This window comes from Lathamus discolor, chromosome 14 (genome assembly GCF_037157495.1).
Source record: "Lathamus discolor isolate bLatDis1 chromosome 14, bLatDis1.hap1, whole genome shotgun sequence".
Taxonomy (NCBI): Eukaryota; Metazoa; Chordata; class Aves; order Psittaciformes; family Psittacidae; genus Lathamus; species Lathamus discolor.
The window spans coordinates 10,545,898-10,571,598 of NC_088897.1; the positions used below are offsets into that span (position 1 = coordinate 10,545,898).

The window sequence follows — 25,701 nt, forward strand, 5'->3', positions numbered from 1 at the left end:
CAGGCTGTGGGCGTGGCCTCTCTGAGGGGAGCGGGGAGGCCGCTGGCCGGGCCGGGAGAGCGGAGGCCGGGGTGCCCGGTGTCCCCTTCCCAGCGGCTCCCGGCCGGGTCCATGGGCATGGAACCCGCTCACCGCGGCGCCGTGAGGGAGCTGAGGTGAGCTGGGTCGGTGTGAGGGGAGCTTGGGTGAGTGCGGGGGGGAAAAGTCGCTAAGTCGTTACGCAATTAGGTCGGAATTAGTGAAACTTGTGTTTTTGCTCATTAAGAGGGAGTTTCGCTAATTGGCGGTGTTATATAGTCATATGGAATAAAGAAAAGCAGATCTGGGTCGAAAGCGTCGGGACTGGGAGGCTTACTGTGTATTGTTTGGGTCCTAGGGACTTGCCAGAGACCTACTTAGGTTTAATGAGGGCATTAAGGCGATTAATTTAGCTGCTGTCTCAAATGTGTCGGTTTTGTGAGGAGAAAGGGGCTCGAATAACTCTTTGGCTTCTGCTTTTACAGTGATTTTTACGTTGTGTCTTCATGTGGCACCTCCTGGGGTGATAAAGTTTCATCTGCTGAGGTGATGGGTTGTGTGGTGTCTCACACCGTGGGCTTGGTTCTGTAGAGGAACGCTGCTTAAAGGACGGTGTTTGTATTGGGAAAATAGAAGAACACCAAACAACGTTTGCTCCAAGATATTAAAACTCACCTTAATGCATTATTATTAACACTGAGACCCTAAAAGATTCTTAACTATTGAATCACGTCAGGAATCAGTGACACGAAACAGCAGATTGCTTGTATTTAGGAATGTGTTGGCAGAGAGCGTACCCGAGCCTGGGCTCTGGTGGTAGGGAAAGCTTCTGGAAGAGGTTGAGCCTTTTCCCTTTGATAAAGGCTGCTCCTGTGGCACCAGGTGAAACCTGGTATCACTCATGTTCCCTCCTTACCATGGGCAGTACTGCTGTGGCCTCATGAAGCATCAGCAGACCTTTGGGACCGCATAATGCTGTAGGTTATTTGCTTTGCTTTGCATGGATATTCATGGAATCATAGAATGGTTTGGGTTGGAAAGGACCTTAAGATCATCCAGCTGCACCCCTCTGCCATGAGCACAAACACCTCACACGAAACCATACCACCCAAGGTTCCCTCATGGTTCAGTCTTTCCTGCCGACATTATAACCTCCAGTGAAACTGAGCTCTTAGGGATGTTCTTGACATTTGTACCAGTTAAACCTTTGGTATATACTCTGGTGCTGCAGTTTTCCCCTGTTCGTACCAGCGTGGATAGTGGGCACTTTGAGGAGTATGATTTCTGTCAGTAATAAGCGATAACCTCAATATTATTTCAGTTTTGTTTAATCAGGTTATTGCCTTTACAGAATAAGTGTGGTGTTCCCAAGTGATACATCTCTGGCCGAATTAAATTTGCAGCATAAATACCTTTCCCTTCCTTTTTTTCTCCTAGAAATGTGTTTTAGAAGAGCTTTTGGCTGACTTCAGTGTAGTCTTACAAAGAGAATCTATTGGTGAGAGAAACGATGGATCGTTTTAGGCTGGTGTGCAAGGTCATTTTCCATTGTGTCACCTTGAGCAGGCTGTGGGATAAACACATGTCCCTAACAGTGGATGTATTGATGAGATTCACTATTTAACTATCATCTAATAGCTAACTATTAACTGATAATATAGGAGCCTAAGATGGATGGAAATTAACAGCTTATTATCTTTTAAGTCTGTCTGACCTGTAACAAGACTGACTGTAAAGTGAATCCCCTTTTTAGAAGCTCTGATGTTGAAATTGCCATCTTATAAAGAAACAACAAGTCAGAGAACACATGAATGCTTTTGACAGTGCTGGAGGGGAGCAGCAGCTCTGCTTGGTGTTGGTCAGAACTGTGTGTTTGCATGTTTGGGAGCTGGAGATTATATTTCTGGTAGTCTACAGCTGGAGGCACATGATTGATTCAAATCAGCAATAAATTCTTTTAAATCTTGAGCTTATAGAATTAACTACCTTAAATCTATTATGAAGAAACAATTCCCTGTGTGAGGTAGGACGTGATTGCAGCTTTTGTACCAATCCAGTGAGCGTAGTGGTAATGCTACAGGCTTTTCCAGCTTTGCTGCATCTACATTTGTCCTGTTGCTTTAAAAGCATCTCACACGAGTGCAAACTTCATCTGGAAGACGCTGGGCCATCTACTTCTTATATACTTAGGATTTTAAGGAGCTGGTCCTTCAAAGTGTAGTTACTTTTTGGAGCACATGGCATCCCACAGCAGTGAAGATACATGTCAAGATTCAGCAGCTCTGTCCCTATCCGATCTGGAGAGCCTGCACCATGCCCGCAGCCGGTCCGCCAGTTTCAGTAGCACAGGGTCCAGTGGCCGTTTGCAGCTCCGACAGCGAGTAGCTCAGCTTATGGCTTGTGTAGAGGACATCAGCTCGGATGATGAAATTAATGAAGAAGTGTCCCGCACTCTGGATGAAGCTTTTCTTATCTGGGGGAGAAAGCTGAAGGATAAATGGCAGGAATTCAGGTTTTGTTCCCTCTAGTTGGGTTTGTGGTGCTAGCTATTAAATAAATTTCTGACTGTTCAAAAGTGACAGAAAGGTGTTGTTTTCTGTAGATAGATGCTCTGTGGGGAAATCAGATGCTCTTAGGGTTCAGTTTTAGCATTGGTTTTATGTGATTTTTCTTTGTAGACTACACTTGGTTACCTGGAATGTGGGCACAGCTTCTCCACCTCCTGATGTCAGTAGTTTACTTCAGCTGGATTCACTGGGCACAACTATGGATATGTATGTAATAGGGTAAGTGTATATTTAGATTTACATATATTAAAGAACTTGCTTTGTAAGTTTATTGCAATATTGCTCAATTTCAACAGCTTTATGTGTGCTTTGGGATGACTGTGCAATGTGAATCACTGCCTAGGAGATATTTTGACATTACTGCTAACAGAAGGTGAAAAGTAGAGTTAGTGACTTAGAACAGAGATGATTTATAGCAAGGAAAGCTTTTCCTTTGTGCTGCTGTTCTGTGACAAAATATGGAATATCTTCTTTTTCAAACACAGTCTTTGACTGCTGTTTTCTTTGTTGGCATGTGAAGGCGTATTCATTTTGATATGAAAGTCATCCAAAATTCAGCATATTTAAAACATATTAGTTCAAGTTTATTAGGCACAAGTTGCCATCATGCTTTACAAACTCTCTTGAGATTTTGAGACCTGGTAGTCAGGTTATTTATGATAACATCTTTTGAGTCTAGCATTGCATTAAACTCTGTTTTCAGCTGTATATAAGCTGCTTTAACTTGGCTTTTCTCAGTGTTGGATGTGTTAGATTGTGGATAGATTAAACTGCTTGTCAGTGAGAAACTGAACAGCAAGACATTTCTGAGTTATGCTGTTATGAGAGTTATGAGAGCCCTGTTAGGATGCTGTGGTCTGTGTTCTGAAAAGGCTGTATGAATGCTGTCAAAACCAAGTGATACAGTGTGAGTAATCTTGATGTCTTCAGCTTACAGGAGGTAAACTCAAAAATCACAAATTTCCTGTCTGACTTGGCATTTGATGATCCATGGAGCATTTTCCTCATGACTGTATTGTCTCCGTTGGGATATATCAAGGTAATTGTTGCCATCTCTTAAGTGTCACAGCAGTAAAGGAAAATGTCTTCCCCAGCTCCATATAGATGTGTTTTCCTGTCAAGCTTTTCATAAAAGATAAGTTGATGGTGTTTTTTGCAGGTGTCAGTCACTTCTGTGGTGCACGTATGTTAGAAGTGATTCTTCATCACACTTGTTTTGTCTTGTTTTGTTGCTAAAGGCAATTTAACTTTTCTCTACTAATATTAGTGACCTTAATTTTAGCAGTAACAATTGGACATGGATTTTTAGTTCTCGTTTGGAATAGTTGGGCAATTTTGGTGCTTTTGCAGCTCAGCTGACAAGCAGCAGGACATTGCTCAGATACACTGGCAACAGCATGTGGAAGTACTGCAGAACCTGTGATTAATAGAAAAATACCCCTGTCATAATATAAATACATTCTCAAGGAACAGAGTAATGAAGATGATTTTAAATGAAATATTATGTAAACTTACACTCAGTAGCACTCTGGTGGTTTAAATGACAAGATTTTTTGGTAGTATCTGGGGCGTAAGATCAGCTAAAGTAGTGGCTACTTTAATAATGAGAACAATGAATGTAGGAGGATGTCCTGGATTTCTCTAATATAGAGATATTAAAACCTTTTGGATGTTATATTGGTTTTCTAAAGCTGTATTTCAGGGTGATTTTGCTGAGATGACTGTATTACTATATTATGGACTGCATGCCAATCAGACTCAATAGTTGTACCATTCTTTTAACTGTAATTAACAAAACAAAGGACCCATTGGGATTTATAAAAAGAAAGAAAAAAATCATTGTGCATTCTTGTGTAAAGCATTGCTGATAAACAGTCAAAATCTGTCCGTGGGCTGACATTCAGGCCCTGTGTACAGGCAGTTAAAGAGAATTCCTCGTGGAATGCATGGTTGATTTTGAATTCCAATTTAGAAATGTGGTCCGTTGGACACAGTGATGAAAGGATGCTGCCACCTAACGGTTTTCAGCAGGACTTGATCGTCTCTTCACAATAAGGCAACTGTCAAGGCAGGTCGGAATCAACAGAGGCAGTGAGGAGAGCTTCTGCTAGGACTTGTCTGGGAAGCTGGCAGAGGAGGAGAGGAGCAGCTACCCACTCTTTGGTAACCTGTGACAAGGTTGGGTGTAGAGGGGTAGTTGTCATCCTTGGGGCATTCTGCCCCTTCAATAACAGGGTCTGTTTTCAGAGTGCTGTGTTGGCTGGAGTCATTCAGTTCTTTCCCCATAAACAGAATCATGTCCCCTCTGTGGAAGCTCTTTGCTTAATTTGGCACCAAGTATTGGTGGGAAGAGCCCTGGTTCCAGCAGAGGAGGGATCCATTGTGTTTGGATGTTCAAGACTTACAGAGAAAAGAAGCTTCATATGAATCTTGAGAAATATGTGAGGACTGGCCCACAGCAGAATAAAATGCAGCAAATAAAGGAACTGAAAGATCTTGGTATCTCCTGAGCATGATTATAGAAAGGAGAATACTGGTTACTCCAGTGTCTGCGCAGACACAAATATTTACGCATTACCTAGTAACTGTGATCCATCATTTCAATATACTGCTTAGTATTTTGTTGGGTTCAAGGGAAACATTAACACAGATTCTGAAGTCATTTAATTGTATAGATGCGGCGGCAAAGAAAGGAGGAATTCTCTTTTAAATTGGGGCTGAGTTTCTGTACTTGCAGCATTTGCATAGACAATGTTATTCTTAATATCAGCTTTTATCCTAATGTAGTCTTTCTCTAAGTTCATCCAGCATAAAATTGAACTACAATTCATCTATTTCAATGTCTCTATTTGAAATTGAATCATTATCATTAAAACAAACACTTAAAATGAATTTTGTCTTTCATGCCAGGACCATTGTAAAGTTCATACATTTTTAATGAAGAACGTGATTGTTTAGACTATTTCCCCACGCACACTACAAAAACACCCCAAACCACAGAAAACCCAAACAGTATCTTAAAACTTAAACATCTTTGGAACTGTTTGGTAAATCAGCTTTTACAGGCATTGCAGGCAGGAGTTACCTCTATTTGTACCTTATTGCTTTTGCAAATGCCCAGAATTAAATGCTGTGCTATTTAGGCATTTTAATGGCATTTAGAATGATGAGTTTTCTGCTGAAGGATCTTTCAGTTCAAAGAAGTTGTTCCTGTTGGAGGACTTGTAGGTGTTCAGTTATTATAGATGAAAAATCAAGGATTTGGTTCTTCAAGGACAGACAGAAAGACAGAAACAGAAGATTGGTGAGGCAGAAGAAAGGTCCTTAAAGATGTTTGGGCAAATGCACGTGTTTTGAGGTCCACTTCAGATTTGTAACATAATGTTGCAACTAATTACTCTCTCAACTGATTAGTTGAGAGATTCTTCAGGACCATTTATAACCAAGTGTACCATAAGGATGTGTTCTTCACAGCACAGTGCTGAAGCCAGGCTTGGTGAGGGAATCGCATAACTTCTGCTATGGCATTCTGCACCTAAAAGCTCTTATGAACTAGATCAGATGAATTCCAAATACCTCCCTGGAAATGACCAGTCCCTCTTTTGTGTCTCTTCCAGCTCTCCTCCATTCGCATGCAAGGATTGCTACTTCTGATCTTTGTGAAGCATGTCCACCTGCCTTTCATACGGGACCTTCATACCCAGTTCACACGCACAGGCCTCTATGGATACTGGGTGAGGAAGTGTCCGAGACTTGATAACCTGGTTCATTATGGTGGTGTGTACCTCTTCATAGTTTCATGGTGGGAAGGAGAATAGATGGGTTACTTAAAAATGAATACCCTGTCCAGCAGTGAGACTCACTTGTTTGAACCTTGTGTGCAAGTGCACAGCACAGACCATAATTTTACCAATTTAAGTAAGTATTATGCAGCTTGTGTAGGAAGAGATTAAATTCATTTAAATCTGAGTAGCAAGATGTAAAGTTGTATAGGTGGTGGTAATAGCTACGTTTGCAGGTGTTGACTGTAGTTTCAGAGAACATTGTTCATCTTCCACACCAGGGCAACAAAGGAGGAGTCACCATTCGCATGTCCCTCTATGGTCACACAGTTTGTTTCATGAACTGCCACTTGCCAGCTCACATGGAGAACACAGAGCAGCGACTGGATGACTTCGAGAAAATTCTGGAAATGCAGTTTGAAGGAGAGAATATTCCAAGTGCCTTGGGACATGAGTGAGTTGTTAGACTGTCTTCTGGGTGTAGTGGTTTTATCTGTTCTGGAGTAAACTCGTGCACTGAAGAGTTTGAGGTTTGGAGTTTTCATCCATCATTTTTATTTTGAATGTCTTTTCAGCCTTGACCCTGAATCCTGTGTGGAAAAGATAACCTGAAAGATGGGGGTCTATTTTGCAAGACTGTTGTCTTCCAGTCTTGGATTGCATTAAATCTGTTAGTGTATGTACTGCACATGTCTTGAGCTAGAGAGCTTCAGAAGCTAAAGCCCATTTATACCAAAAATCCTAAAGCTTGCTGTTAAATGTTTATCTTCCTCCATTCTTTTCAAAGAGGAGTTAATTTACTTGAAAAAACAGCTTTCCTGTTGTTTAAAACATTGCTGATAATACGCTCCAGTGCTTTGGAGTAATTGTTTTTCCTAACAACTATAGAACACCCAAGATGTATCCCTGCTTTCCCAAGGCACTAAACCAGAGCTCTTGAGTTAGTGCATTAACATAACCAACTGCTGCAGAGGTTGATAGTTTTGTGAATGATTTTACCTGCCATTAAAACTTAATTCTAACTCTGATGGAGATGTAAGTCATTAGGAGAAGTTAATTTTCAGGCAGTAATGAACAAGCAGCAAGAATCAAGTGATCTATTTTGTATTTCAATTCCCTTAAGTTTTTGTTTAGCAGCAGGTGATCGCTGTGTGATTTTATCTGTAGCTCCTTAATGTTTGTTGTTTAAGCTGTAGATTAAGTAGTGTAAGTGATTAGAGCACCTAATTAGAGTAATGGCTTGTATTCTGTTGAGTTCTTCCCTCCTGCTAATGGGTTGCTATAAATCTTCTTTGGGGTTTTTGCCTTTCTTTTAAGTGTTCTCTTCTGGTTTGGAGACCTGAACTTCCGGATCGCGGATTACGGCATACACTTTGTCCGGGAATCAATAAACAACAAGCGTTACAATCTGCTCTGGGAAAAGGACCAGGTACGATGTCTTAATGTGTTTGGGGGATTGGTTTGGTTTGTTTTTAATGCACACAAACACTGTAGTTAACATTACCTCTGGAGTTTCTAGTAAAGAACACAAGTTCAGAGTACACATAGTGTGAGGTGTTCCTGCCCATGGCAGGGGGGTTGGAACTAGATGATCTTGAGGTCCTTTCCAACCCTAACTATTCTGTGATTCTGTGAGGTGGAACAGATCTGGCTGTTCACTCTCTCACTTCTCACGCCTAACCCCTAATCAATTGCAGTCCATTTCTGCTTTTCTTTAGTTTCCTACTCATTTGTAATGCTTGTGTTTGAAGTGTTTGAACATCATGGCTTGTGATTTGTTCCTCGCCTTAATATCTTCTCCTTTTTTTCTTCTCCAAAGAATTATTTTTAGGAGAAGCTTATTCTGGAATTTGTTTTGAATAGAACTGCTACAAAACTTTTAAACAGATCATGTCAGGAGTTCTGCAGTAGCAAAGAGGCAGTTCTGAATTTACCTTTCCATCTATATTATATTGACTGGGGTGTTGGATTCTTGGAAGATGTTTTCTCATCTCCTTTCCCAGTTGCCCACTGAGCTCTGATTTTAAACATAATCTTTCAAAGTTACTTTTTCTTTCTGCAGTTAAATATGGCTAAAAAGAAGGAAGCATTTCTTCAGGAATTCATAGAGGGTCCTCTGCACTTTAAACCCACCTACAAGTTTGACCTTTATTCGGATGTATATGACACAAGGTAAAAGCATAGCAGATGAGTTTAGACATGGAATATTAGAGTGAATGTAGTGCTTGGCCAAATACCACTTTAGTAATGAGTGTACTGGTTTACTGGGGTATGGAGCAGTTCTGTTAGGCTCATTCAGTACCAAATCAGAAGAAATTAATATTTCCGGCTGAAGAAGCCTGAGTCTGCTGATTGCATGAGGGAAGTGGTGAAACAACCCAGCTTTCTTTTTGGAAAGACTGGGTTGGTAGAATAAACCAACATTTGTTTAAGCCACTTCTTTTTTGCTTGTTAATACTAAAAGTGCCCACTGGTGTCAGAAATGATCAAGGGGAAGAGAGTAACTGGCTGCAGTTTTTGTTTAAGCATTTCATTTGACAACAAATCAATGTAAATATGTCTTTATAAATTATTTTAAGTTGAACGCTGGTTAATTTAAGTTTCCAAAGTTTTTCTCTGACACTAAAATCTGTTGTAAAGTATTAGTCTTATGTTTCAACATAAGGATAAGATCCTGTCCAAACAGGGGGTTTGCACTGATCTTTTTCTTTACTTCCAGAGAACAGAAGTCCCTCTTTTGGTTTAAGTAAGAAGAGAACTTTCTGGATTTCATAGATAGTAAATATTTCAAAATCAAAGCAATGCTCCTTCCTGAGCTTTTGATTTGATTTTTGTGAAATATTTGAAAATCAGATGACAGCTGATTTTCTTCAGGGATGTTCTGAACCTGTTTGAAAGCTGCAGTGTTATCTCCTCTGCTGTTGCACTTAACATTGGAAGGTTATTCATTTGGATCCAAAGACATTTTACACTGTAATTGAGTGTGAAGAGATATAATGGAACCAGCAATAAATCCAGTTAACAACAAGTACTTATAATAATCCAAACCTAAACATTCTAAGCATAATTCCTGGAACCATAGCCTGTATTGGCTCAGTTAAAGAAAAAAAACATGCTTGTGCATACTGTGTGCATTCTGCTGCCCTTCAAGCATGTTGGATGGGGGTGCTCAGTAGACGTCAAGGCAAGCTCCTTAAAAAGTGTGCATTGTATGAAGCACACAGCATTTTGTTATCTTCAGTGTGGATTTTGAGGGTTTGTTTCCCATCTGTTACCCCTTTTCTTCTCTAAAACAGTGAGTGTATTAGCTTAAGCTGTCAGTTTGGTATTTTCTTGCACAGCAGAGCAGACATCTGGCAGCTCAAAGATTTCTGTCAGTTTATAGAATTCCTGCAGTAAGTGGGATATGGCCCTTTAGTCATTTAAAATCTCTCCACCTTCTTAAAGGTGAGTCAGACTTGATGTGGGAAGGGGTAAACCAAAAAGAACTAAATGGCATTTCCAGATTATGATGATTCTGATAGATATTAAACTGACAGTTTTCCTTACACATCCTGATCATTAACTTCTATAAATCAGTCCCATCCATTCTAATTCCTCTTCCATAGGGTATGATCTTTTCTCCATTTCAATTTGAAGTGATACATCCATACAGAGAGTTGCTATTAAGTCTTCCTCCAACTACAGAGAGACCCAGGAAAGGCTCATGTCTTCTGTTGTTACTGATATGGTATAAAAGGAAACTCTGAGTTATAATTACAGTTTGATGTGTAGCACACTTGCAGGCTGCAGGCACAACTGTCTTGATGATAGAATTCTTTTATGATGGGACAGCAGTAGCTTGCAAACTTGAAATGCAGGCTAGTACAATGTAGAGGAACTTGAAATACAGCAGTGATTAGTTCAAGCTACCTGAGTTTGCCTGTTTTTTGTTGTTATAAGAACCCTGTTCTCAAATGTTTTGAGTGATTTTAAACATTCACACTCTTCCCACATCCTCCATAAGGTTATGCCTCTTTTCTCTAATAACTGCATTTGAAGCTTGGGGCAGTTGCTGCATTATCTCAGTGTTCTTGCATGTTTTTATGGGGTGGTTTAGGAGAAAGTATCATTTCCTGTATGAAGCCAACTAACCCACTGAAATTCCCTTCTCCCCTTCATTTTACTCCTCTTTCAGAAACCTGTACAACTTATCTGTGGTAAAAGGAGTTGAGTTCAAACTGAGGAAACCTTGGTTGTGAAGTATATCGAACAGAGCTGTAAAATGAAGCCTGGATGTGATTGCCTTCTCTTATTAATTACATCTGACAATCTTTCAACTTTGAATAGATCTTTCTCAGTATTTTTAGCTTTTGGCAGCTGTTTTTCACTTCTCATTTTGCCTTTACCTTACACTCTTGCAGTGAGAAGAAAAGAAAGCCAGCGTGGACAGACAGGATCCTTTGGAGAGTGAAGAACCTCTGCCAGCATGCCCCAAAAGGTGGCGAATTCTCTGAGGAACAGCAGACAATTTCTGTTACTTTGAATAATTACATCAGTCACATGAGCTATGGCATCAGCGATCACAAACCTGTTACAGGAACGTTTGGGCTTGAGGTGCTTTCCCACTTCCGTCCTTAAGAAAAAGTTGGTTTTACTCAGTGTTGCCTTGCAGAAGCTGGGTTTAAGTCATAATCTCTGTTTCATTCTAAATACAGTGAAGGCAGCAAATGGCTTTCAGGTTATTTCCATTCAGTTCAGGGTCCCACAGCAGATGTGGCAGAGAATAACTTGAAAAGAATAACAGAAAGCATGACAAATATGACTCACTTGAAACTCTCTTCTTCTGTCTAGTTTAAGCCTCTTGTATCAGAACCTTTGGTCACACTGAGTCCTGAGGGCGAGTGGAGTGCAGAACACGATGTTCTCATCAACTATTCTGCAGTGCCTGAATTCCCAAGCAGTGCTTGGGACTGGATTGGCCTCTTCAAGGTAATTGTTACCCCACCGTGGCTCTTTAGTGAAGATGGTGCATATGACTGGAGGAGGTTGATAGTCTTCTGTCACAACTTTGTCACAACTTTGACTTTTCCAGGTAACAGGTTTTTGTTTCCTTCAGCAGGCCAATGGTTTCCCTCTTTCTTTGCAGGTGACTTTCAAGCATGTGAATGATTATGTTACTTATTCTTGGGTAGAAGATGATGAAATTTCTTCTAACAAAGATGGTAAACAAGTAAGCCAGTATTTCTTTCCAATGTTGTTTCCCTTAGAGTAGTATTTAAGGTCTGTTTGTTCCATATCCCCTTTTGTAGGTTCTGTATCCTCTTTCCCTGTCAAATTGGAAGTGATATTATTCTTTAAAATCCCTCTTCCTGATTCTTAGTAATTTTCAGGTAGTGTAGCACACCTTCTCAGGTGGGATCATGTTGTTTAAAGGAGTTCATGAAATAGGAATTTATAGATATGGTGACTTTTTATTGTATTAAAAACTATTGTCTTTTTATATTTTGGTCTGTTTCTGCCACTGAAGTAAGTTGCTGGCCTTTTTTTCATCTTTTAAAGTTACTTGATGTAGCCTAAATATTTATTATGTGATTTTCATCACAGTTGTAAGTATCTAATGTTATGTTCGTTATGCTCTTCCGTGTAATACATTGCCACCAGGAGGCAGCTCATCTCCCTCCTTTCTGCCTGAGTGGTCTTGCCCCTTCCGCTGCAACAGCTCTGGGTTTCTTCTTGCTGAACGTAGTCATCTCTCTAACATGGGGAACAATATTCCCTTCATGAGTTACTTCTGTCTTCATCCTTTTTATCTTACATTTAGCTTTACACTTGCTTATAAATAGTAAATACTGACTTTTGTGGTGTCCTGAATAGCAGAAATTGCTTTCTTGAAAGCTTTCCCTGTGAAAGTTGCCCATTGCCTGTTCTTGCTCTTGTTGACAGGTTTACATGAGTGCTGCAGAAATACCAGATGTGGGAGGAGAATTCTTGCTTTGCTATTATAGCAATAATCTGCAATCAGTAGTTGGTATCAGCCAGCCTTTTCAGGTAATGTACTAGGAAGCTTTGCTTAATGTTGATGTGAGTTTTATTTCGTGTGCAGCTTGAACATAGGTGTTGGCAGCAGAAGTAATTGCAGAAAGGATATGTCCTGGCTAACATCCCATGAAAGAATTTGCTGATGTGCTAGAAGACTCTGAGTAACTATTATAAAAACATGTTGTTGTAGTGAAATAAGAGGAGTTTCTCTCTTGTCAGCTTTCATTTTCGGAATTTCAGGCTCTGTCATGTTAGGTCCCTCATTTCTGTAAAGATGAGAACTCACCTTACCTTAAATGCTGACAAGTTTCTGACAGGCTGTTTGCTCCTTGTGCTCTGTTCTGTGGTAGATTTGCACAGAAATGTTTCGTATGCATTCAGTGAAACTCCATTACCGTGGGGGATACAGTAATGACAGTTCCTGGTATATCTCAGTGCTACTGTTCATCTTTTTCTTTCTGCATTGGTGAGAAACATCCCAGAGACCAGTATTTCTGTTGTTTCTGAGCTTAATATCTGCCACACACTCTTTGGGATGGCTGTCAGTTGTATGTGGATACAACACACCATCTGCCTTTCTTTTTGGCATGACACTTAATGCTTTGATACCAGTGTAGTGGTATCAGTTTTTATTTTCCTAATTCCAGAATTGCTGCTTAGATGCATCACTTCTAATTTACTCAGTTTCTAGCAAGTGTGTAAGACATCTTTCTTTAATGGTGTATTGTTCGTATAGGGCAAGAGAGTGTTTCTGAACGTGTTAATTTGGTTTTTAACTGCTTTCTTCCAGATTCAGCCTAACAGAACATTAATAGGAAAAGAGCTGCCACAGGAAGAGAACAGTTGGATGCAGAGACCTGACAATCTGGAATCACACGACGAGTTCTGAAGCAGAAAGGGCATTTAGTGGTCCCAATTCAGGAGTCAGATGATTCTTTATGTCTTAGTAAGAATAAAAGCTTATAATCAGAAGATGGAGTAAGACAGTGCAAGTAAGACAGGTAGGATTGTTCAGAAACTTTGTAAGCTCATAGGAGATAATTTATTGCAGAAACAGGTATTTTTATTGGTATGGAGAGAGTAATTATCTTGCACTGGATAAGAACCATAGAAGTAGCACCTGCTGAATGCTGTATGTTTTAAGGTGATAGACATTTCTAGTACAAGGATTTAAGCTAAGGAGGTTGTGATCTGTATTAGATTTTTGGGCTTGCTTCTTTTTTGTAGAGGGTATTTTATTTATGACACAATAGTTACTATACTGTAACCCCTCAATCGTTGATTTCCAGATTTTGAGTTTAAATGAAGTTATTTAAGAAGTTATTTATTAGATAGAGCAGGTTTTAAAGTTTTATTTGCCTTTCAAATATTAGCTGGTTGCCTTTGGGGAAACACATGTAGCAACAGGTCACATGAAAACGACATCTTTGGAGTGTGTAAAGTCTCTTTTGGTGGTAGATCTCATTTCTCCATGCCTTACAGATAGCTGTTGGTAGGTTTTTCCAATTCTCCGTTTTCCAAATTGAGATACATTTATCAAAATGCACATTTCCTGCTTTTTTATAAAGCAAATTAGCAATTTGCTTATCGCATTTCTCCCTCTGATTTAAGAGAAGTAAAATTACCAGGATCCCACAGTTTCTGACACCAGGTGAGCAGAGCAGGGCTCCTGAAGCAGTGAGTGGCAGAGCTCATGGTATTAACCCCAGCTGGTTTCTGTTGTCGTAGTGAGTTTGGAAATGTAAAGTCAAATTTAAGTACTTCCCTGGTACCAGCCTGCCATATCATTGCAACTCTTGCTACAGAGATGATGTGAATTGTAAATGGGGAATTTCTGTGGAACAGATTCTTTCTCATGGCATCGTCTCTGCTATGAAAATTGTAAATCTCTACAATTTATAGCAATTTAGGACCCGAATAATTCCTGTTCTTCTAGAGGTGCTTAAACCTTAATGTATCCTCCCACTGGAGGGTGGAGATGGACTAAGAAACATTACATACCTTTAAAAACCTGAAAGGTAGATAGTTAGCTTCAGAAATGGTTTTGTTTCTTGATGAGGAAATGGAAGTCTTTGGAAAGGATTGGAAGAGACACCAACACTCCATAGAATCTCAGAGTGAAGTGCTGGAAAAGAGCACTTGTGAGTCTCCCATGTTGTAGATACACAGCCTCAAGCTACCTACCATGTGTGGTAAGTAGAGTTAGTTACTAAACACTCTTCCATTGCTTATGGATGGAAGAGAGAAAGTTAGGGTCACATGGAAGAGCAAAGCAAAGGATGTTGTTGTATTTATGCTGGAATATTGCTTCAGAACCCAATGGATTCCTTTGTGCTCTTTTCCTCAAAGCCTTAGTTTTCACAGGATTCTTTTGAGGTCAGAAGTTAACACCTTGATGTGACATTTGGTTTGCAGTTACTTGCTTACAGCGTTCACTGTATAAAGTCTTCTGAGGTCTGGATGTCTTTGTATGCTGTGGAAACTGTTACATAGGCTAACTGGGTAGGTGGTTGCAGTGTGGAGTTTAAGAGCACTTGGCTCTGTACATTTTAGTTAGTGGTATCTCAGACTCAATGCTTGGTGTTGGGAATTGTTTCCAGTTGTAAGTAGTGAGGGCAGGTTCAGAGAATACTGTGTTCATTGCATGGATTAAAACTGTGTAAACTTGAGGTTTACACTCTATACATTCCTCTTACACTTTGGAACAATAGGAGAAACAGTTTTCACATCTGCCCTGGTCTTACAAGAATTAGTTTTGCACTAAATCTGTCAGATATGTGACTTTATGGCAGTTGAGGGCATCAGACATATCCCTACTGAATTGCAAAGGACTTCTGCAGTTCTCAAGTTGTACTCTCTCCGATTTCACTTGTGGAACTGTGTTACCGTGCTCCATGCAAGGAGATTGTGTGGAGAGCTCAGAGAAAAGTGGTCTTTGTATTCCAGACCACAGCTGCTGATTTATTGTGGACCAAGATCCAGTTTCTTCTAATCAGGGTGCATCTGCTGTTCATGAGCAGCTCAGAGGGGGAGCCATACAGCGGCTTTACATGGGCGAGGAACTCAAGATCCTTAAAGTCATGTGAGAGCTGATAACCCTCTCTCAGTCACTGGACACAGAAGCTGCATTTTATAAACTAATCCTTTGACCCACAGGACTTCCCTGAGAATGCCCACAGCAGCTGTGATTGAATCTGCTTCAGTGGTAGTAGGACACTGCACACAACTGGGTACTTCCTTCTTCAGTATTATGCACACAGGGGCACTTTCGTTACTACTGTTACCTATGGTAGCTTTCCAAACTATTCCATCACCTGTAATGATGCAATTTCTGATGAAATTTTCTTAAAACACCTTTCATTGGATGTTATAACCACTGGAAATGTTTTTATACTCACATGGTTTCTTTTCATGTACCACTAAAATAAATCCTGGCGGTGAAGTGTTCTACATGGCCTCGACTGATTTGAGAACGAGCACGTTGGTTTGGGAGGGGAGCATGAATTGGTGCATGGTGATCTTTCTCCATGGAACTTTGGTCATGATTAATGCACAGATACAATAGTATTCCAATGTTTTAGAATGGAATTCTGGTTTGGATTGAGGGGTTTGATATTTTCCTTGTAAAAATGTTTAAACTGCTTTCTCAATTTTGAAGTCCAGGTTCTTCTAATTTCGCTTTTTCACAGTGAATATTTCACAACCTGATTTGAGACGTCTTTATTCTTGTCTGTGTGAAAGATCTGCTACATCGTACTTCATATTTGAAATTTTATACGTTTTTAATATACATTTGCTATCACATCATTTCCATCTAAGGATAACTTGTGGTTCTGGGCAACCTGATCTAGTTGAAGCTGTCCCTGCTCATTGCAGAGGGGTTAGACTAAATGAGCTTTGAAGGTCCCTTCCAACCCAAACCATTCTATGATTCTATATGCCTACCAAGGAATGTTGTCCAGTATAGCCTCATTTGACTTCCATATATTTCTGATTCCTGGCTAGCTCAGGATGTGCAGGGTATCATTGCACATAGATAGTGCAGCTCTCTGTAAACAGGAAATACTTCCAAGATGTCTTGCGTGTTTGTTAGACCCTAAAAATACGTTCAGATAAAGCCCATTGTTTCTACTACCACTGCTTCCTTCTTTGCTCTTGGACACTGAGTGACACTCAGATGAACTTGTCTGAATTAATGTACTGCAGTGGAAAGGCCACTTGAGCAAAGCTTGAATTAGGTTTTCCTTGAGAGAGGAAGCCTTTTTGAGAACTCTGCCTTACTGACAGAGTATTTCCAATGGCCCTTTTTGTCCTTGAATACAGGGACTTGTTACTTGAAAGGGATTGAAATGAAGCAATTTCTTCCGTAATAATAAGATACAAAGATCCTGGTACTCATCACTGCATGGTGTTATTTAACTTTATAACTCATGCATTAAGCAGGCAATATCCTAGTCTCCTTATAGCTGTTTTTTCTTGAAAGAGAATGGAGGTGTTTGTGTAAATATGGAAGAAGTGATTGAGGCCAGTTTTCTATGTGCACAGCTTGCTGTCTTTAACTCTCTTTAGGCATAAGCTCAAGCACTGGAGAGTTGTGTAGTGCACAGTAGTGCAGACTGAGTTATTCTGTGTGGCTAATTTGAGCCAAGGCAATGGCAGTCCCCACCCAGTGGGTCTGTGCAGTGCACATTTAGTTCCTCTGGAAACTGACCTACTTGGGAACTACACTGAGTTTGTCTGTTTAATAGCTTCAACTTAAGAAACATCAGGTTTCTGTGTGTGCGTCCCGCTCCCTGTATTACAGTGGAGCTGTCATCTTCCCCTTACAAGGTCTCTTCAATTAAAAGAACATCTCCTATGTGCAATCAAGAAAGTAGGAAGAGAAGTCTGTGTGGGAGAGTCAAGCGCAGGTTGGAAGGATTCCTGGAAGACAGCCTCGGAATGCAGACAAGTGAGAGGAAATGCAGAGGTACAGGAAAATCCTGAAAATCAGAATTTTCTGGCACCACAAAGAGAAGAAAAACGCGATAACGAACATTTTAACCTCTGCCCCTTTCTTGGAAACTGACTGTTATCGAATACCAGCCCCAGCAGAGAATGCTTCAGCATTGCTTATCAGACAGGAGCTTCGCTGTAACTGCAGTTGGAAAGTGTCTCAGCAGAATCCACACCATGTTCCCCTCTTCTGTTTTGTTCTCTTACATTTTTCACCCTCTGTCTGCTTTCTTCATCCTTTCCTTTTTTCCCCTCTTGTTCTCACTTGTAACCCATTTTCAGAGGGATTTTTTTGCACATGATTCTGGTCTCTGAGTCACAGGATCTTTCCAGTTAAACAGCTCTGGTGTTGTGGACTACTCCTGTTTGTCATTTCTCTGCATAGGAAGGGTAGATAAGAGCCTATCTCCTCTTGCTCCATGTGTTGCTCCACGTTACTTAGAGTTGGGTGGGTTTGTTTGGGGAAGTGACAGTGATGGTTTCTTCAGATGTGATAAAATCTTTTTCAGTATTGGGAAGTGGTCAAGGAAATACTTACTGGTCTGGAACCATCTTGTATACAACAGAGATGTTAAGAGTATTTCCAGATACATAACATGGGACAGTGACAGGCCATCTCCTTTCACTTACAGAGCAGAGTGGTGTTCCCTGTATCTGCTCTGGAATGGCCAGGGGCTCCTTCTTCTTAACTGGATGGCTTTTTGACAAGCAGCATCTGGAATTGGTTTGTAGTAGAGTTAACTGAGCTATTCCAAGAAGACAGGAGGAATTGTCTCCTCACAGCAGGTCTTAAAATACCTGACATTTAGCCTGACCACAAACAGTACATCTTCATCTGTTAAGGGTGTGCACAGGGCGGTAGGATTACATACTGCATGAATGGATGGCATGTCTTACACCAGTGTTCACCACATTATTTTTCCTCATGTTCATAGGAGGAATCTTTGTGCAGCAAAGTACAAGTTAATTTCCTTTGCCATGATCAAAGATTCACTTAATAATGATTTAGTTCTACAGCAATTTGAGGAACTTCCTGTCCTTACCATGGGAGCAATCAGTATTTTCCATTGCTCTATCTCTAAACCAAGGATCTGGGGGGCTGAGAGGAAGAATCTTTTCTACATAAAATGTCTTGGTAGATGTGTAGAGTCTGACATATGATTGTTTCGTGCTAACACCTCTGAACCAGCATCCGGACTTTTCTAAGCCCATTGGGACTAAAGTGGAACATCAACAGTTTGTGGCAATAAACACGAACATAAATTCAGGCTTCTTGGAACTGTCTCAACACATTGTAACTCATGAAAGCTAGTCTTGAACTCAATTGTTGTTTCAACTCACACCTACACTTGGTATAAATACAGAGGTTCATCTCTTCCTCTCGCAACAGGGCTCTGAACCCAAGATTGCAGTTAGTCGAGGTCTTCTCCCGGGCTACTCAGGTGCTGCTGCGCTTTGAAACCACAGCTATCCATAAAGAATAGAGAGATGCACTAACTTCCCTGGGAAAAATGGAGCTGCAAATTGAACTTATTCCTACAGGAGAAATCATCCGTGTGGTTAGTCGCAATGGAGGATGCAAGACTGTAAGCCTGTTTTCTTTATTGTCTTTCTGACCTTCTCGTGGTGGTAGTTACCTGATAACCAACTTGGTCCCTCCTGTTCTTAGAGACTTAGAGATGTTGGCACAAAAATGTGCAGCTTCTGCAGCACTGGCTGGTCATTGGGGTGCTTGTCGCTGTGTTGTGAACAGTTTTCTCTCGCTAGGATGAAATGTGTAGGCATGAATGTTAATGTTGAGTGACTGGGAGTATAGAAAATGATTAAAAGAGTTTTTCCTGTAGAAACACTTGGGTGTACCAGAGTTACAATCAGTGTTTGGCCTGGCCATATTCATTCTATCGGAATTCTGGAAACACTTTCCAACTACAAAGGAAGGGAAAGAGCTTTGAAGAGTGTTTTGATCCTCTTCAATATTGATTGTCCATGCTGTCACTGGGTTCGTGCCTGGAATGTGATAGGAAGGTTAACACATCAGGAATTCAGTGGTAGAGGAAGATATAAGTGGAGTGTTATTGATGGTTTGGGTTGGAAGTTCCAGCCCCCTCCAATGGGCAGAAATACCTTCCACTAGACCAGGTTTGTATGTGAGGAATGGAAAATCCCTGAGCTGATTATTTCTGGTTTGATGTGGTGGACATCGAGAATTAGCTGCTTTTCTAAGGATAATTTCAGTTTTCAGTATTGGGAATGAATGGGAATCTGTGTGTTTCGCTGCAGGATGTTTTCTAACTGGATTTGTGTCCTTTTTAAAGAAGTTTAAAGAGAAGGAACTGTGTAGACGCCCTTTAAAAACATCCTAAGTGAAACTTGGAATTTATACCTCTTTGTAATAGGTACTTAGAAACTCTGTCATAGAGTTCAGTTGTGGCAGCAGGTTGTGGTGGGCAGAGGCACTTCTTGCACCTCTGTGTGCGTTGCTCCAGTTTCCTTAGGTTGTCTTTCTAGTAACTAATGTGAAACTCCACCTGAAGGTTGACAAAGACATTGTGCAGGTGACAGTTGGGTTGAGTCAGATACCCGAGTGCTCTCGAAGAGAGGGATGATTCTGATATTCTTTGGGTTTCAGTAACTGGTGCAGGAATGTTACTGACTGACTCGTAGCAGCAGTCAGAGGACACTGGTGGCACTGAGCTGTCTTTCCCAGGGGGAACTGTTCCTTTAAACAGTATCCCAGCTAGTGAGTGCCAGGATCCTGGGAGACATCAGAGAGACAATGTATTAGTTCAGCTTTCTAAGAAGTTTCAAGTACTCATAAACAGCCCATGAAGCTCTGATTTGCTGCTTTGAGCACAGCAGTGTGTGTTTGTCAAGTACTGCTGCTGCTGCAGGAATGGCCAGAGGAGGGAAGGGTCTGCTGTGCTGGGCACAAACAGAAGCTTGTGGTTGACAATACTTCCAACCGCTGCACGGGTGGCAAGTGCAGAGTTTCATTGTTGCAGCTCAGTGTGCTTCAAAGCTGTTGGAATTCAATGTGTGCAGAATTCCCTGTGGATCCTGGGCTGCCTCCGCTATCCCACACATGCGTGAGATGAACCAGGCTGCCTGTTGCCACTTGGAGAAGCCAGAGACCTGAACTTGTGGAGCTCTCTCTGTGCCTCTGGGGAATCACTGCAGAGTGACCTTCACGTAAGCGCACCCTGCTGATGATTCCCGCAGCCGGGCCCGAGCCAGCAGGGAATCACCATCAGCGTCCGCGGTCCCGCTGCAGCAGGCAGGTGCTCCCGCACTTGGGAGCAGCGGGAACCCCACCCGCTTATCAGCAGGATGCGCTTGTGCCGAACGACGCGCTCAGCGCCGCCGGCTTCCGGCCCCGCTCTCCCGGGGGTCCCGCTGCCCCGGCGGCCCGCCCCGCGGAGCTGACGGCAGGTGAGGGCGGAGGCAGGGCCGCGGCCGCGCCGCCCGCGCTCACTCCGCATGCCCGGCGCTCGGACATGCTCACTAGCGGCACGGCGCGGCGCGGGCTCCCGTGGGCAGTCGCCGCCGAGGCGCTGGCGGAGCCGCCGCAGGGCCCCGAGCAGCGCGTCCCGGGGGGCGCGGAGCGCAGGTGAGCGCGGTGCGGAGCGGAGCCGAGGGGCGGGCGCCGGGACCCGCGGGACGGGAGCCGGGAGCGGTGACCGCGGCCGCGCATCCGCCGCCCCTGAGCTCACTGGGGAGCGCCGGGGCTCGGGCACATGGCCGCGGGTCGGGGGCTGCGCCGGGGCGGTACCGGACGGCGCCCTGGGGAAGGGAGGGAAGACGGACGCATAGAGGCGGACGGACGGACAGAGACAGCCGCGGCTTGGCCGTGCCCCCGAAGTCAGCGACCTTCCCGGAAACTCTTTAACATTTCCACGGTAGAAACAAATGACCCTTTGAGAGCAGCCGGCATCCTGGCTCCGGCAGCGCGGAGCGCTCCCTGCCCTCCCTTTCCGTAGCGTTACTGAAACGCTCTCCGGTAACGCTTCCCTCACGGGATCCCAAACGCTCCCGCCTGGGACGGGGCGAGCCCTGCCGAGGCAGGAGGAAGGTTGGAGCGGAGACGGGGCCGTGTCGCTGCAGGTGTGCTCGGGGGGACCTGCCAGGTTCTCCCAAAGAGATGCTTTCTGTGCATACCGAACTTGTTCTGTGCGTTCTCGTGCTGCGTTGTGTTTACGGGCGGTATGATAGTGCTTCAAACTAGAACAGTTCTGCCTTTATATATGCTGGAATAGTTCTTCCTCATTTGCTAGTGCGTGCACAGGTGCCTAAAAGCACTTTGTGAAGAAAGCTCCGTGCTCTTAGTCTTCTCATAGGTGTCGAACACTGTAACTTCTCCAGCTTAGACCCCAGGTTTGCACCCCACTTACACTCAAGGGTCCCCATCTGTTGTGCTCCTTTCTATGCCACTTTTCCCCTTATCTTAATATAACTTAGCATTTAATTGGTTTAAGTGACAGGGATCTGTGGAAGGAATCTGGCTCTGGGCTGAATGAATGTCTCATTCTAGTAACTTGAACGCTCCACGTAAACTGGCTCGATCCGCATCTTATGCTTGGGAGGGTTACAGAAGGAAAGTGATTGTGAGATGCAGTACAGAGATTATTGTGGTATTTATTCCTTCCGTGGCGGTTGCTAGAGGTGGAAAGCTTCTCTGGAACAACTTGTAGGTGGCAGCTGCCTGGTTTCAGGGTTTTAGATAGTGACACATGAGTAAATGTGCTTGGTTGGTGGGACAAACTGTGAAAGCAGCACCACAGAATAAGTGGGAAGAAAAGCATTAGTCTTTCATCTCCTTTTGGAGCAATAGACAATTACCAGTTGTCAGCACCTTTTCAAAATCTACTTAAGGTCTGCAGAACTTACGAGTTCTTAAGTTTTAAGTAAGCCCTGATATGGCAACCACTGTCATAACACTGAGGGATTTTCAGTGATGATGCTGGGTGTAATCCCGTGTTGTAGGGAGGGGCTGTGTAGATGTAAATCTCTTCTATTGTGCCTGGCAGGGACCAGTGGAGTGCTGGGCTGTGCTCATCTGTCCTGATTTGTCATGGTATGAAGGATGGATAGGTGTAGATGCCTTTATGCAGAGGTGAGATGGTTTTAGTGGTATTCCAGTAGTATTCAGACATTTGGGGTTTTCCTGTTGCTTGTAGTATCATGTTCTTATGGGACTCAGCTTTGCTGTGCTGGAAATTGCTTTCTAGGAAGTGTACAAATTCCTTTATCACTATCAAAATAGTCTGCACCAAAGGCAGGAGAAACCAACTGCAGCAGCTGGTCACAGTCACAGAGCAACATCTGAACTGCATCTCCTGTGTGCTTCAGTCCATTCCCTGCTCCCTCAGCCGAGTGCTCTTACCTGGCAGTTCCGAATAGTTCCAGCATGGAAAATGTTGAGGATCACTGAGCTGGAGCACTTTGCCTCCCAGGTTGGAAGAGGAATGGGTGAGGGATGTTCACAGTGTGCTTTCAAATTATTAATGCCTTCTGTAGGACGAATGTACACTTGGGTTACTGGTGCTGCAGAAAAGGAGGTGCAGAAAACACGAAGTGCAGTGTGTTTTCCTGGGAATGGTGTGTCCTACTGCCCTGTGTAAGTGACGCAAGTGGAACTGAATCACTTGTCCCTTCATACAAGCTAAAGAACCATTTGTAAAGGCTTATTTGTGTGTTCCTAAAACGTTGCTGTGGGGAAAACCATTTGTATTGTGCTTTGGCTTACCTGTATCAATGACAGCCAGGTGTGGTTTACTTCTCAGAACTGATCCAAGTGGAAACAGAGCAGGCAAAACAAATAAGGAATTCCTCTGGAGCTGCTTGTGGTGTGAGCAGGTGAACATCTCTGCCTGCACAAGGAATACAATGGCACAGGAAGAAATGGCTGGGATCAGGTGGGGACTGCCCTGGTGGTAGCAGCAAAGCTTTGTACTGGCATAAAGGGATTGCAATTACAGCACGTTTGTCTTCCATTAGGGGTTTTACTGTGTTACACACTGCTTTATAACCAGCTCCTGAGTGATGTAGTTGGCTTTCACTAGGATTACTACCCCTGACTTTGACAGAAACCCTGCACCTCACCTTCTGCCATCTTTTCTGGGGGATGAGGTTTGCAGGGCTGTCTTTGTGAGATTGTAGCAGTTATTTTCCTGCCTGGAGGGAGCCGCTTGGACTGATGGAATGATTTCCCTGCTGGAGAATATCCTGTGCCCTCCTCTACATACCTTACTCCTTGTTGATGCATCAGCAGGGTAAGGTGGCCAGCTCTTCCCGGAAAGCTTTAATAAAGATGTAAGCAAGCAGTGTGGGTAGATTTGAAAGGCTAAGTACATTTGTAATGACAGAAGGTTCTGAGTGGACAAATCTCAAGTCATTTGTTGCAACTGAGTCATGTTCTGTGGGGGTGGGAGGTATAGTAGTCTTTAAAGCCCTGCCCTGAGTTACTTAAATGCTCTTCAAGGAGCAGCAGGGCCAGCACCTTGTCTGTTAATATATATCTTCAGTGTTGTCTGGCCTATATTAAATCTCTGTACTGGAAGGCAATAAAGCTTAGTATTTAGAACTCCTGGGACACTCATGCATGCATGGTTGGCTCTTTCTGGCAGCTGTTTAGGAAAGTACTTGGTCACATGCGGGGATAGGACAAGGGGAATGGCTTTAACCTGCCAGAGGGGAGACTGAGATGAGCTCTTAGGCAGAAGCTCTTCCCTGTGAGGGAACTGAGTGCACCCTCAGCAAGTTTGCTGATGACACAAAACTGGGAGGAGTGGCTGACACACCAGAGGACTGTGCTGCCATTCAGCGAGACCTGGACAGGCTGGAGAGTTGGGCGGGGAGAAACTTGATGAAATTTAACAAGGGCAAGTGTAGAGTCTTGCATCTGGGGAAGAACAACCCCATGTACCAGTACAGGTTGGGGGTTGACCTGCTGGAAAATAGTGAAGGGGAAAGGGACCTGGGGGTCCTGGTGGATAGGAGGATGACCATGAGCCAGCAATGTGCTCTTGTGGCCAAGAAGGCAAATGGCATCTTAGGGTGCATTAGAAAGGGAGTGGTTAGTAGGTCAAGAGAGGTTCTCCTCCCCCTCTACTCAGCCTTGGTGAGGCCGCATCTGGAATATTGTGTCCAGTTCTGGGCCCCTCAATTCAAGAAGGACAGGGAATTGCTTGAAGGAGTCCAGCGCAGAGCCACAAAGATGATTAAGGGAGTGGAACATCTCCCTTATGAGGAGAGGCTGAGGGAGCTGGGTCTCTTTAGCTTGGAGAAGAGGAGACTGAGGGGTGACCTCATCAATGTTTACAAATATGTAAAGGGTAGGTGTCAGGATGATGGAGCTAGGCTTTTTTCAGTGATATCCAGTGATAGGACAAGGGGCAATGGGTGTAAACTGGAGCATAGGAAGTTCCACGTTAACATCAGGAAGAACTTCTTTACTGTAAGAGTGACAGAGCACTGGAACAGGTTGCCCAGGGGGGTTGTGGAGTCTCCTACACTGGAGATATTCAAGGCCCGCCTGGACAAGTTCCTGTGTGATGTACTGTAGGTTACCCTGCTCTTGCAGGGGGGTTGGACTAGATGATCTTTTTAGGTCCCTTCCAACCCTTGGGATTCTGTGATTCTGTGATTCTGTGCTGAGGCGCTGGCACTGGGTGCCCAGAGAAGCTGTGGCTGCCCCATCCCTGGCAGTGTTCAAGGCCAGGCTGGACGGGGCTTGAAGCAACCTGATCTAGGGGAATATGCCCCTGCCAGTGGCAGGAGGTTGGGACTGGATGAGCTTTAAGGTCCCTTCCAACCCAAACCATCTGTGATTCTAAACCAGAAGTCTCACCGGGACACTCGCGGCCCTTTAACCAGTACATTGACCTTGGTCCAGCGTGGCCACTGCCCTTCCTGTGATTCAGTTCAGCTCCTGATAATAAATGCACATAGATTTTTAGCATTTGGCAGTACCTTTGGACTGCTGCAATATTTGCCTTGTAGGTAGGAAGGTCCTGGAGCTGTGAGATACACCAGCCTGCAGTTATTGGGCAGTTTTGTTACCAGATGAGCAGTGTCATTATTAGTGGCAAAGGAATGTCAAAATGTGTTCTGATTTTAGCCAGAAAATGCATAGTATATGAATGAAAAAAAAAAAAAATCATCCATCTGTGCTGTCTAAAAAGCTAATTTCTTTTTCCTTTCTCTGTAACAGAGCTTTCTAAAATAACTGCTAAGCAAAAAGATGCATGTGGATAAAACTTCAGTTTTGCTGTTGGGATGCAGATTGGACCTCACAAGCTACAGCTGTGCCTTTAAATTTA

General features: G+C 43.0%; 2 protein-coding genes across 5 annotated transcripts in view; both read left to right on the plus strand.

Moving 5' to 3' along the window:
• The first annotated feature begins 3 nt into the window (after nucleotides 1–3).
• On the plus strand, nucleotides 4–15,838 carry INPP5K (inositol polyphosphate-5-phosphatase K). Of its 2 annotated transcripts, XM_065694752.1 has the most exons (13): nucleotides 4–155; nucleotides 2,697–2,804; nucleotides 3,516–3,624; nucleotides 6,203–6,319; nucleotides 6,649–6,821; nucleotides 7,685–7,796; nucleotides 8,430–8,539; nucleotides 9,087–9,113; nucleotides 10,771–10,963; nucleotides 11,201–11,338; nucleotides 11,496–11,579; nucleotides 12,293–12,397; nucleotides 13,179–15,838. In XM_065694752.1, the coding sequence occupies exons 1-13, from the start codon at nucleotides 112–114 to the stop codon at nucleotides 13,275–13,277; spliced, it is 1,419 nt and encodes a 472-aa protein (XP_065550824.1). In that variant the 5' UTR covers nucleotides 4–111; the 3' UTR covers nucleotides 13,278–15,838. The 2 variants fall into 2 exon arrangements, with proteins under 2 accessions (XP_065550824.1, XP_065550825.1); XM_065694753.1 differs by lacking the exon at nucleotides 9,087–9,113.
• Nucleotides 15,839–20,864: 5,026 nt separating this feature from the next.
• The window catches only part of MYO1C (myosin IC), a 51,513-nt gene continuing 46,676 nt past the window's right edge, over nucleotides 20,865–25,701 (plus strand). The window contains exon 1 of one of the 3 annotated variants that reach the window (XM_065695098.1): nucleotides 20,865–20,990. The gene's annotated coding sequence lies outside the window, so the exon portion shown is untranslated. Of the gene's footprint in view, nucleotides 20,991–21,465; nucleotides 21,485–25,701 lie in introns of those variants that run through there. The other 2 variants (XM_065695102.1, XM_065695101.1) reach the window with 2 other exon arrangements.